The 12,802-nt window shown below is 41.1% G+C and overlaps 2 protein-coding genes across 3 annotated transcripts in view; one reads left to right on the forward strand and one right to left on the reverse strand.

The window, feature by feature from the left end:
- Dcp1a (decapping mRNA 1A) overlaps window positions 1-7,469 on the reverse strand; it is a 50,686-nt gene extending 43,217 nt beyond the window's left edge. The window contains exons 1-3 of one of the 2 annotated variants that reach the window (XM_027389596.2): window positions 7,252-7,469; window positions 4,182-4,222; window positions 2,706-2,833 (exon numbers count right to left, since the gene is read on the reverse strand). In XM_027389596.2, coding sequence (XP_027245397.1) covers window positions 2,706-2,833; window positions 4,182-4,222; window positions 7,252-7,386 — 304 coding nt within the window. In that variant the 5' untranslated portion in view covers window positions 7,387-7,469. The remainder of the gene's footprint in view (window positions 1-2,705; window positions 2,834-4,181; window positions 4,223-7,251) is intronic. The other variant, XM_027389595.2, reaches the window with a different exon arrangement.
- Cacna1d (calcium voltage-gated channel subunit alpha1 D) overlaps window positions 1-12,802 on the forward strand; it is a 435,186-nt gene that overhangs the window by 8,981 nt on the left and 413,403 nt on the right. The gene's annotated exons all lie outside the window — the stretch shown is intronic.

The following is a 12,802-nucleotide window of genomic DNA, read 5'->3' on the forward strand; positions in this document are numbered from 1 at the left end:
CTGTATCAAAGGTTGCATCATTAGGAAGGTTGAGAAACACTGCCCTGTCACCTTTAACACAGCTCTTCCTTTAAATAACCTGTATAAGTGAGTTCTCTGTTCAAGTAAGGAAATGTTGGTTTCTGTACTTTTTAAAAGCTTTAAAAAACAAAGATGAACAAAACAAAACCACAAACAGAAAGCATTAGCTCACTTTTCTCTACAAGAATACTTCAATTAATGTTATTACGAATGTTGCAAATGATTAAGATCTACAAAACACTAACAACTTCATGTTGATTCAGTTACAGTCTAGATAGCTGCTAGGTTTTTACATAATAGAAGCAGACGATAGTTTGCTTATAAATCTGCTTTTATTTGTTCTGCACAAGGACTAGAGAATCACTTCCAAATAATTCAAACTCTGGTAGGTTATGTTCTACTGGCTTTTCGGTTTGTTTGGCTTTAAAGTTAGGGTTTCTCTATGTAGCCTTGGCTGGTCTCTGTGGACCAGGTTGGCCTTGAACACAGAGATCCACCTGCCTCTGCCTCCTGAGTGCTGGGAATAAGGATGTGCTCTATCTTCAGCATGCCCAGTGTAATTCAGTCTCACAGGATTGTAACTGTGAAGGAGCCGGGCTTATGCTACAGGTAACCAGATGCATCAGTCTCTTGATGATTTTCCCCAATGACTAGGAGGTGCAATACAGAATTGCGGAAACAGTAAAAAGCAGGATTTATCCAATTTAACACTAAAAGTTTGCTCGGTGGTGGTGGCACATGCCTTTAGTTCCAGCACTTGGGAGGCAGAGGCAGGTGGATCTCTTTGAGTTAAAGACCAGCCTGGTCTACAAGAGCTAGTTCCAGGACAGCCTCCAAAGCCACAGAGAAAACCTGTCTCGAAACCACGCCCCCTCCCAACCCATTAAAAGTCTGCTTTCCCCCCCCCCAGTGGAAATTTAACATAAAATGGCATTTGTAACATTCCACTCTTTCTTACTAGTTCACATAAATCCTGAACTTCTTTTATTTATTTTTTTTTTGGTTTGACTCTTTTGAGATCTTACAGCACAGGCTGCCCAGCCTCCAAAGTGCTGGGATTATGAGTGTATACTACCATTCCTGGCTCAAAATGTATCTCTAATATGTCTGTAGGATTTAAAATCTGAGGATTTAAAAACCTGAGAAATAGTTTTTTGAAAAACCAAGAGATAGATCTTATTTTGCTTAGATACTTAAAAATAAGCAGAAAGAATTCAGGGCTTCCAGCTTTCTCAATCACTGTTTTGATACCCTATGTGATTCCTGTCTGTCTGTACAGACCTCATGACCTCTATGGCTAGCCAGTGGCAAGCTCCATCCTCCGATCTTCAGACAGGCTTTATTTGTATAAGCAAGGTATCACCACACCTATGTGTCAAAGACAAGCAGACTGCCTGCCCCTCTGTCTTCAATCATACTTCTCATACCCATACTAATTTATCAGAACCCAATGTACATTGTGTGCTGCTGAAGATCTATCCCAAAGCCTATGAATGCTAAGGATGCATACACCTCTAAGCAATGTCCTTTAAGTACACTTTTTTTTTTGTACAGATGGTCCCATACTTATGATAACCCAACTTAAGACTTTTTTGCTTACAAAGTGTTGTGAAGTAGCATGAACTGAGTAAACAAACACACATATTTTGGACTGTACATTTCTTTTGCAGTAGGAATATTGGGAGACTCTACTGCAGTGCTGTACATCAACAACCAGCCACAGCTCCTACTCCTGTATGATCACAGGGGACAACCAATAGTCTACAGAATACTGTGTTGTTGAGCTACGATATTTGGTAGCTAAAGTATATTAGTGAACTGTCAATTTATGATAGATTTTTCAGGCAGTAACTCCACTGTGAGGTGAGGAACATCTATACTTTTTTAAAGGGGCTATTCTGAGCTTTGTTGACTGCATTTCAATCACAATTAGAACCTGTAAAAATAATTGAAAAGACTTTGGACTAGGAACTCTCCAACTAATTGTATGCCATGCACCTTTGTATCTTACACAGGTACTCTCTAACATTAAAGCACAACAGCTTTGATACAGTACTGGTACATACTAGACACTCAACCAGTAGGTTGAAAAGTGCCACCACCCACAGAAAAGTACTTTCTCTGTGGAAAGCATGGGCATTTACTCTCATTTTTGTGTCTCCCAGACTAAGTTCTGTTGCTCAGGGATTTGAACTGATAAGAATTCAGCACTACAACAAAAACAAAAGACTTAAATATTTCCCAACAGAAACAAATATAATGTCAACAATTGGGCTAGATAGTATAGTTAACTAAAATAACCTAGATTAGTTACTTACAAAAGTTTTTCCAATTTTAGAGCTAGCTTGAAATGTTTGCTTTTTGGGCTGGTGAGATGGCAGTTAGTGAAGAGACTACTGGCTGGCCATCAAGCCTGACAACCTGAGTTCCATAACTGGAACCCACATGGTAGAAGGAGGGAACTGAAAGTTGTCCTCTGACCTCCACACATGGGTTGTGGTCTACATGCACTCATGAATACACACAGTCATATACATAGAGAACTTCAAAAGAGTTTGATCTTTTACCAAGACATACATTTATAATCATAAAGGAGAATATAGGCCATATTTTGTTAATTTGAAATTCCAAAATCCAATGTCCTGAAACTAAGTCCCCCTGGTAAATGTAAACAATATACTCACAGCTTGCATTTCTATATAGGAGAAATGGTTCATGGAGCTGAAATTCCAAATCTTTATTCACTGGTTCAACCAGATTGTGCATGTTCAGTCGGTTGACAATGGTAAAACCATGGTAAGGTGAAGCTGACCTTAGATTTAAAGAAATAGAACCGTGTTACCTTTTAATCTGTAGAAATTTTATCTACTACTTTATTTTCACTAAAAAATGCCTACATTTCAATATCACATGACACAATTAGCTTTGAAACCATCAACAAAACTAACAAGGCTGTGGATATAACTCAGTGGCAGAGTGTTTGCCTAGCATGAACCAAGTCCTGGGTTTAGGCCTTAACTCTTACAAAAAAAAAGTCAGACCATTTCCCTCTTTGCTCCTAAGTATTTATAAGGATCCCCAGAATAAAAGTAGAAGTCACCAAGGTTCCCACCCCACTTGACCTTTGTTTCTTTTCTGCTTCCACCACTCTGGCTCCCAGTCACTATTTGCAGGTGTGCTTCCACCTAAAGACCTCTGTCTAAACTGCTGCCCCCAAATGAGCACCACCATCTCATCTCCAGCAAGCATCTGCTCAAATGTCACCTTCTCACCTCAGTCTCCACCTCCTGTTTTTCTATTTACCATCTTTCTCCCACTACTAGAAAGAAAGCTCATGTAATTGAGGATCTTTGCCTCCCCAACCCCCATATATAGCATGAAATACATATATGCTGGAAGAAATACCCCTCCCCCCTTTTTAAAAATACATTATAAGTATGTCTATGACTGGCACCCATACAGCAATAATGTTTCTTACATTAAATAGTTAAAGAACCAGACATCAATAATCTTGCTGCCACCACCCTAAGTTCTAGAAAACAAGGAAGGGACCTGCCTCTAAGAACAAGACCCATAGGCATCTACGAAGACAAATGTTCCATGACTGTCATATCCTGTGGTCTGTCCTTTAAGGCCCCTATGTTGCCAAACATGGTAATGCTGAAAACCATTGCAAAACAATTTAAAGAATTTTCAGAAGCTTAAAGTAAAATATATACAATTATGAATAACCCAGGCATCCTAAACAACTCTGAAAGTAAAACGTGATAAAGACTATAAAACTCAGAACTTTGGGAAAGAAATGAAAGGGGCAGGACCAGTCATAGAAGACAAACTCTCATTAGAAACCACAGATCAGCAAAACTGATGTTTCAACTGCTATAGTTAAAGTATTGTATCCATAGATATTTATATGTTCATATTCTTCTTAATATGGGATAGCTGAGCAGGCATCTTTTTGGGATGCATTATTAGATAAGGCTTTCTACCCTGAGATAATTTTGTCAGGCTCTGAGAAGAGAAGTAGCTAGGGTAGGATTGCACAGCATGAAGATGAAAACTGGAAGAAAACAAACAGGAAGGTTCCAAAGACAAACACACAATAGAAATGGACCATGTTACATGAGACTGATCACCATTCAAGTGAAATAGAAACATACCTTCGATATACAAATAGGGTCCCTTCTATATCAGTCTTCTCCTGTAACAGATAATAATTAATTCTGTTAGTTTCCAATGTCAAATGGTTCCAGTGGAGAAGAAATGCTTTAAGACCAACTTGTTTTATTTATTGTGAAACCTGTCGTTCGTGTGTGTGTGTGTGTGTGTGTGTGTGTGTGTGTGTGTGTGTGTGTGTGTGTGCGTGCGTGCAGGTACTTGTGTGTAACTGTGTAGCGGTCAGCAGTCACCCCAGGTGTCATTCCTCAGGAACAGTTTTTGTTCTTTTGAGTCAGAGTCTCTCACTGGCCAGAAGCTGGGCAATTAAGCTAGGCTTGCTAGTTAGTGAGCCCCTAAGAACCATCTGCCTCCACTTCCCCAGTGTTGGATTGTAAGCACAAGTCACTACACCTGGCTTTTTATGGTGGGCACCTCAGGTTCTTTTACAAATTGTGTATCCATTCAACTCTATAGGTGTTTATATAATTGTAATCAATGTTCAATTCAACATGTCTACATCTGTAGCATTTTTCTATTTTAAACCTTAAGGACCACTAAAAAACAAAATACCAGAATTAGCTTTACTTTTTATTTTTATGCATTAACTTTTTTAAAAACTAAAAAACCAAACATACATGTTTGCCAGTACACACGTCTACGCAACATGTGTGCTGGAAACTCACAGAGGGCACAAGAGGGCATTGGATCCCTTGGAACTGGAGTTACAGATGGATGTGAGCCACCATGTGGGTGCTGAGAACTGAACCCAGGTCTTCTGAAGAGCAGCCAGTGCTCTTAGCTACCGAGGAACCATCTTTCCAGTCCCAGCTTTAACTTTGCCAAACCTAAAACCTTTCAACAAGGTATCTTAATGTTGAAGTATTTTGTGTTGCAACTTCAAAAACAAACAAAAAAACCTGACCAAACTTTAACAGTCTATCAAAGTTAATAGAAAAAGAAAGTAAACTGATACCAGGGCTGAACTCAGGGTCTGGGGCTGATGATGTAAAGCTGTATACCACTGAGCCAAATCCCTAACTCTCAGGAAATTTTCTTATATACTTTGTTTCACCTCTGGAGAATTTAGGAATATTTTCATTAGTAACAAATTTTGTGGTTAGTTAAGGACTACTACCAAACACTTTGTTAAGAATCCATGGATAGACCTCATTCTCAGACGTAGGCAATTCTGGTAGGTTTTTAAAATAAACATTTGAAAATTTGATTAAGAAATAACTTGGGCTGGATATATATAGCTCAGTGGTAGAGGTACAGTGCTTGAATAGGATCATGAGGCCCTAGGTTTGATCTTCTGCACTACAAGAAACAAAACAAGAAAATACAACCCATTAATATTCTTTCATCTGTTTTGACAAGAATATAGTCAGGTTTTAGGCACAGGCAGAGTGCTTTTATTTTTTTCTAAAACCCCAAAATCCTGTCAGTCTGTAGTTCTTGGCTTACACTGGATCTTGATAATTTAAATGTAACCAAAAGATTATCAAAACTTAACGTTATATCAAACAAATTGTTGTGATAAAAAATTAAAAATAAAGATCTGTTTCTTGTACATGTCTTCTACATCACAATGAAACTTATCCTTCTTGAGGCCTTTTCTTGCTTTAAAAAAAATGCTCTCATCAGAAAAAGATGACAGCCAGTTGTCTCAGAGTAAAAGTAAACTTGCCTCCCAAAATACATTGAGCAAAATTACAACTCACCACTAATAAATAAGAAAAGATGATGGTGAATGCACCATGTATCAAGATCCAAAAAAACAGCAGCTTAGGTTTCAATTTCATTTTAAAACAACTCCATGGTGAAAATCCTCAAGTGTTGCAAGCCTTTGTGAAAAACTACAAATAGGTAACAGTTATAAATGCTACTTGCAAATTCTCACCAATTGTCTGCAGCCCTTATGTTACAAATTTACATATAGAGGAAGCAGAGAAAAATGATACAAAATACTTCAAACTAAGGCACTGTTTAAAACAGGTATACCAGTAAAACAGTTTGTAATTTTATTCTCAGTGGCTTCCTACATCCCTTTCCCCTCCAGAAGGAGAAGGAAAATGATTATGGAAACTTCTTCTGACGTAAACTTTCATAAATGACAATACACTTCCACAAAATTACATCTATGTATCAGTGTCACAGTGAATAAAAGTTAGACCAGTCCTTCAGCGTTTTGTTAGTTCAAGGACCTCATTACTTGTTGAAGGGTGAACGCCTATCATTGATGAATTCTATTCAATCAACAGTTACAGATTAAAGGCATGAAGCTTTTACAGTTGAATGAATTAGAAAGAGTCAGCACAAGAAAATGGGAAACCATGTAAACAACTGAAAGGTACTTTAAGTTGAAGCTAACAAGTCAGTGAGTAGGCACTGTAACTTTTTGGAACTCCATCGCCACTCACAAAATCTAAAAAGTCCTCAGATGTGAGCCATCAAAGATTAGGTATCACCGGTCTCTTTTCCCTGCAAAAGGTCTCCAAGGAACCCTATTCTTACCGTAGTGCCCTTTCCTTAGATGCCTTGAAATCTTTCCCCAAACTCTAGAGTAGTTCGATTAAAGCGGGACTAACTCTTGAAACTGATTTTTTAAGCTTCAAATCCAAATCACCTCATTTAGGTAGGTTGGGGGGAGAGGGGTGGACTTTGTGATTAGACACATGTAATTTATCTAATAGTTCTCAAAGTCTGAAACACAGATTTCAGTCACAAAAATACCTCCCCCCCCCAAAAAAAACTAACTTGTCTCATATCCTTCCAATGCAACCAGTAAAAAAGTAAAATTACTCAAGTCCCCAGAACCGACCCCAAAGGACTGATCCTGCCTCATTCCTCCCCTCCATTAGATCTTCCCTGCTATATTTCTCCCGCTTCTTTCCTCCAATTCCGCGTGCCCCCGTCACCCCTCTGGTTCTGGCCGGGCCTTTAGGAGAGGTTCTGGCCTCGCCTTTGCGGTCCTGCTTCACTCCCCCACCCCCAATCCTAAGCTGCCTGCGCGGCCCCTTTAAGAGGCGGCAGCGGCCAGGTTGGCACCCTTCGCGGCTGGGCCTCACTCACCCACTGGTTGGCCTTAGGGCAGAAAGTGTACAGAGCGACCTGGCCCGTGAGGTCTGCGATGCTGGTGATATAGGGGTCGTGCTGCTTCAAGGCCGCCAGACTCATCTCTTGCCCTGCTCTACTCAACGACTCCATCTTGAATCCCGGAGCCGAGCCCCTCTGGCGGGGGCGGACTAGAGAACAGGAAAGTGCAATCCAGGCAAAGTTCCCCCAGCTCAGTCAGTCCTTCACTTCCGCCTAGCTGCCCGGCCTTGCGGAGGGTGGTACTTTAACTATTCTGTTCCGCCACTCCCACATCCTGGGAGCCTGGTTCCGGTCTCCGAAGGTCCGCATCTGCCGGAAGGTACTGGCTGGCGTCCGCGGCTGCGTGTGACGAGGAAGTAGCCCCCAGTCCTCGCTCACCTGGTGGGACCCGAGCTCCTTCCACGAGCACTCCCGGCTGCTCTCGGCTGCTCCCGGCTTGTGTCAGCCGGCGGGACTCCATCGCAGAGGCTGTCTCAGGTTCAGGCGCAGAATCGAAATGCTGCTGTGGAAATGACGTCTCCATGGACCGTTTAGAAAACTCAGAAAGTGTATGTGTGTGTGACTGTGTGTCTGTGTCTGTGTGTGTGTGTCTGTGTGTGTGCTGTATGTTACCTCCGACCTCAGACTGTGTGTGTGTGTGTGTGTGTGTGTGTGTGTGTGTGTGTGTGTGTGTGTGTGTGTGTGTGTGTGCGCGCGCGCGCGTGTGCGTGTGCAGTATGTTACCTCCGACCTCAGACTGCACCTTCAGACCTTCAGTTAACAATTTGGTAATTTTTGAAAGAAATGTTTCAAAGCAGCCAAACTAAACTCGGAAAGAGTGTGTGTGATCGTTTAGAAAACTCAGAAAGTGTGTGTGTGTGTGTGTGTGTGTGTGTGTGTGTGTGTGTGTGCTGTATGTTACTTTACCTCCGACCTCAGACTACACCTACAGACCTTCAGTTAACAATTTGGTAATTTTTGAAAGAAATGTTTCAAAGCAGCCAAACTAGCTTGCCTGGAATTACACAGGACTCCTTTTCTTTTGCCCTTTTCTCATATTTTTTTCTCATCCGAGTCCCAGGTAAATATTTCTATTGTTCCAGATTAAAGAACGTCGTTATTTAATACGAAGATCACTTTAAAAACAAACAAAGAGCAACTGGGAGGTGGTGGCACAGGCCTTTAATTTTAGCAGAGACAGGTGGATATCTGAGTTCGAGGCTAGCCTGATCTACAGAGCAAGTTCCAGGACAGCCAGGGCAGTTACACAGAGGAAACAAAACAAAACAAACCCCAAACATTTATTGGGCATCTTAAGTAGTGAGGTACTACTAAAAAGTAAAACAAAATGCCTACCCTATTTTCACCAAATTGCTTTAAAAACCATTTTCCTTTATTGAAGACACCTTGGTGTAATTGAACATTTTTGAAAAAACAAACTACGTTTTCATCAAAACAACACCACATATTTGTATTGCTTATAGTTTTACATCCCAAGATCATTTACTAAAGGAAGAACAAACTTTACATTCTTTACAGAATCGTGGGAAGCAAGTACAAAAGCAGGGAAAGTAACCTATTTATTCACTCTTCTGTCATGTATACTTTAATTGAATTTATAGAGTACTGGCCAGTTCTGAGCTTCCAGCTCTGTTTTGGCTCTGGGAGAAGCTGAAAGCAAACAAATAACCCCCTTGCTAGACATTTCTCTTTGACTTCCAGGGGATAGAGCCTTTAATCCCATCTGAGCCAGAAAAGCTTGGAGAAGGAGGTAATGTCTGAACTGGTGCTTTGTGTGTCTGTTCCCTGGGAAAGCAAAACGAGGGCTGAGGTTTGCTTCACAGCCCAGTGGTGAGAGAGAACCTACCATTTAACTGATGATTTAACTCAGACTCCAGAGTTAGCGGCTCAGAGTTCCACACCAGTCAGGAGGATTCTGGTATTAGAGTCTCTGGGATCCTTTGCTTCACATCTGGGCTGGCTTTCTTTCACCCAGAGGAGGGGAGGCAGGAGCCTCATTACTCTCTGTACCTTCAGTTCCCCTCTGTACCCTAGCTTTAATGTTATTGTTTAAATTTTTTAATTTAATTATGTGTATATATGTCTTTGTAAGTTTATGCCAACACATGTGTGCAGGGCTACCTGTGGAGGCCAGAAGAGGGTGTGTTGGAGCCCTTGGAGCTTAAGTTATGGGCATTTGTGAGCCTCTGGACCTGGGTGCTGGCATCTGGACTCAGTCCCTCATGGTTGAGCAGCAAGTGCTCTTACACAGTGGAGCCATCTCTCCAGCCCTTTCTTTTTCTTTCTTTAAATAATTTATTTAACTTTATTTTATGTGCATTGGTGTGAAGGTATCAGATCCCCTGGAACTGGAGTGAGCTGCCATGTGAGTGCTGGGAATTGAACTCAGGACTTCTGGAAGAGCAGTCAGTGCTTTTAACCTCTGAGCTATCTCTCCAGTCCCGCTTTCTTTTTCTTATGTAGACATTCTAAAATAATCCAAAATGTTTCCATTTGTTTCGAAATGTTGTTCCTCATGCAGGATTGAGCTATTGCTGCCTTAAACTCAGAGCAGCTGTCTGCCTAGGAGCCCCTCACAAGGTTGGGCCCATTAACACATGCCCTTGGAGAGAAGGGCAGGCTCACAAATGATCACAAGACCTGGGAGGCCTGAGAAGCCCAAGGGAGGAACTTCTGTGGCTAATCCCTCATTCACACACCTGTAAGTAAGCAAGTTAAATCTAGGTAGAAACCTTTTCTGTAGTCTGTCATTTGTGCCCAATCTGGAGTAAATAGATCCTTGTTTAAATCTCCCCAGGAAAAGCTAATGCAACACTTTTTTTTTTTTTTTTTTGAGACAGAGTTTCTCTGTGGCTTTAGAGGCTGTCCTGGAACTAGCTCTTGTAGACCAGGCTGGTCTCGAACTCACAGAGATCTGCCTGCCTCTGCCTCCCGAGTGCTGGGATTAAAGGCGTGCGCCACCAATGCCCGGCTAATGCAACACTTTTAATCCACTATTTTAGATTAAGCAAGGTTAGACTTGTGAAGTAGACCAAGCTTTCATATTTTGGGATAGAAAGTTCTCTCCAAAATGCTTTGTTTTTGAGACAAGGTCTTGCCATGTAGCCCAAGCTAGCCTGAGACTCACTAATTAGGCTAGGCCAGCTGCTGAGTGAGTTCCACAGAGTCTCTTGTCAATGTCTTCCCAGAGCTAGGATTAAAAATGTGCCACCACACCTGACATATTTATATGAGTTCTAGGGCTAGAACATAGGTCATTATGAATGTAGGTTTTTATTGAGCTCTCTCCCCAGCCCTGTTATTATTGTTATCATTTCACGGCTAGTATAGTCTTGAACTTATATATATCAGATTGATCTCTAACTTGAGACCCTCTTACTGAATGGTGAGCTTTCTGGTTTGTGCCTCCATACATGGCTTCAATAATTAAAAAAATAAATATAAAAATAATTTAGAAAAGGAAACCCAAGAGGCAGTCAGTCCCAACCCTCCTCTACTCTGAGCTTGTGGTAAAACAAGAAACTTTCCTGTGGTGTTCAGTTTTCATTGTTAGGGTGTTTTGTCACAGCAACCAGAAATGGAATTAGGACATTACCATTTAAAATTCTGGGGTTAAGCTGAATGTAGTGGTATGCAACTGTAGTTCTAACTAATTCTGAGACAGAACTACGTATGGTGGCTCATGACTTTAATCCCAGCATCTGGGACACAGAGGCAGGCAGATCTCTATGACTTTGAGGCTAGCCTGTCTACCATAAAGGACGATGGAATACCCATCATGCAAGTTGAGCATTGTCTTTTAGTTCCAAATATAAGAGCTGTACACCGTTATTAATGAGTTACAGTTTTCTTAGTTCCCCAGTGTAAAATCCATAGGCCTTGCCAAGGCCTGGGAGATACTGCTCCATTCAGTGTGCTTACCTTTCCTCCCTCCCCCACCCCTCACTTGCCCCATCTCTACCTCTGTCACTTCTCTCTTACTGTTTTTCTTTCTGTGTTTCTCCTCTTCGTGTCCTCCAACATATGTGTTCATGTATGTGGTGAGTAGATGGATATGCATGAATGTGCATGTGGGGGCCAATGGAAGTCAGATGCCTTCTTCCATTGCTCTCTAACTTATTTTTTTTGAGACAGGGTCTCACAGTAAACCATGAGCTCCCTAATTTGTCTAGACTGGATGGCCATTGAACCCCAGGGGTCCTTCTCTCTCCCTATCCCCAGTGCTGGGATTATAGGCATGCTGCCTTACTTGTCTTTTTTTATGTGGATTCTGGGTGTTGAACTCGGATCTTTCTGCTTGTATGGCAAGCACTGAGCCATCCTTGTAGGCATCTCAACCCCATTTTTTGAGGCAGGGTAGCTGTAAAGTCTTATTTCTCCTGCTTCTGGCTTCTCAGTACTGGGAGCAAAGTTGAATATCACCACACCTAGATAATCATCTGTGACAAAAAAATCTGAGAGAAGACATAGTAATTTTAACAAAGCATTTGCCTGATTTACTTGTATTAACATATTTATTATTCTTAGCTTGCATGCTTCCTAAAAACAAACATACTGTTTTTAATATAGCCAAGAATAACCACTCAGCCCCTTTTCAATACAACTTCCCCACATGTGTTTTTTCTTCTTTTTCCCTTTATCTTTCTCAGCCCAGTCCCCCTGCTTAGATATTTTTTAAGGTTTATTCTAGAAGTATCTGTTTATTTCTGTTTTCACTTTTGAGAATTGAAAGCTAATTTTCCCAAGGTCATATCATGATTCATTTGCTGAGTTTGGATTAGAGTCTTTTATCAGTGGTATCCAGGTAGATCACGTGTTATTCTGCATGGCTCACTCTTGAATTACACTGCCTACATGTGAGTGAAACTTGTTACTCCCGTGCTGCTGCTCATCACTGATACCCGTTTTAATTCCTTTTGTGTGATTGCTATCCAGGTGGCTGCCAGCTTATTGTGAGGTTCACAATTCAATCCTTACCAGATACTTAGGAATAATTATTTCTTTTCCTTGAAATGTCTCAGGCTTTTGTATTTTAAAATATCTTATGAAAGTGTTTTGTTTTTTAATATTAGGTCTCCCATTGTTGCTTAGAATGATCATGATCTCACCTCAGCTTCTAAAGTATCTGGAACTATAGGCATGTGCCATGATGCCTAGTTTATACAAGGTCCCCCACCCCCCCAAGGCATGAGGTGTTGTCTAGAATTAGAGTTCTGATATGTGATCTTCTTTAGACTGTTGGTTCTGGAGCAGAAATACATGTTTTGGGACTGGGGAGACAGCTCAGTCAGTAAAGTCTTGAATTCATGAGGATCTGACTTCCATCTCAGATCTCAAGTTAAAAACAAAAACATACCTGAGTCTAATGGCTTATGTTTATAATCCCAGTCATAGGGAGGCAGAAGAAAAGAAGATTCTTGGGGCTAGCTAGCCGGACCTGTCTAGGCGAGCTCCAGGCCAGCAAGAAACCCTGTTTTAAAAAGCAAGGTGAGGGTGAGTGTCCTTTGAGAAGCCCACATTCACATTC

This window comes from Cricetulus griseus, assembly GCF_003668045.3.
Source record: "Cricetulus griseus strain 17A/GY chromosome 1 unlocalized genomic scaffold, alternate assembly CriGri-PICRH-1.0 chr1_1, whole genome shotgun sequence".
NCBI classification, from domain to species: domain Eukaryota; kingdom Metazoa; phylum Chordata; class Mammalia; order Rodentia; family Cricetidae; genus Cricetulus; species Cricetulus griseus.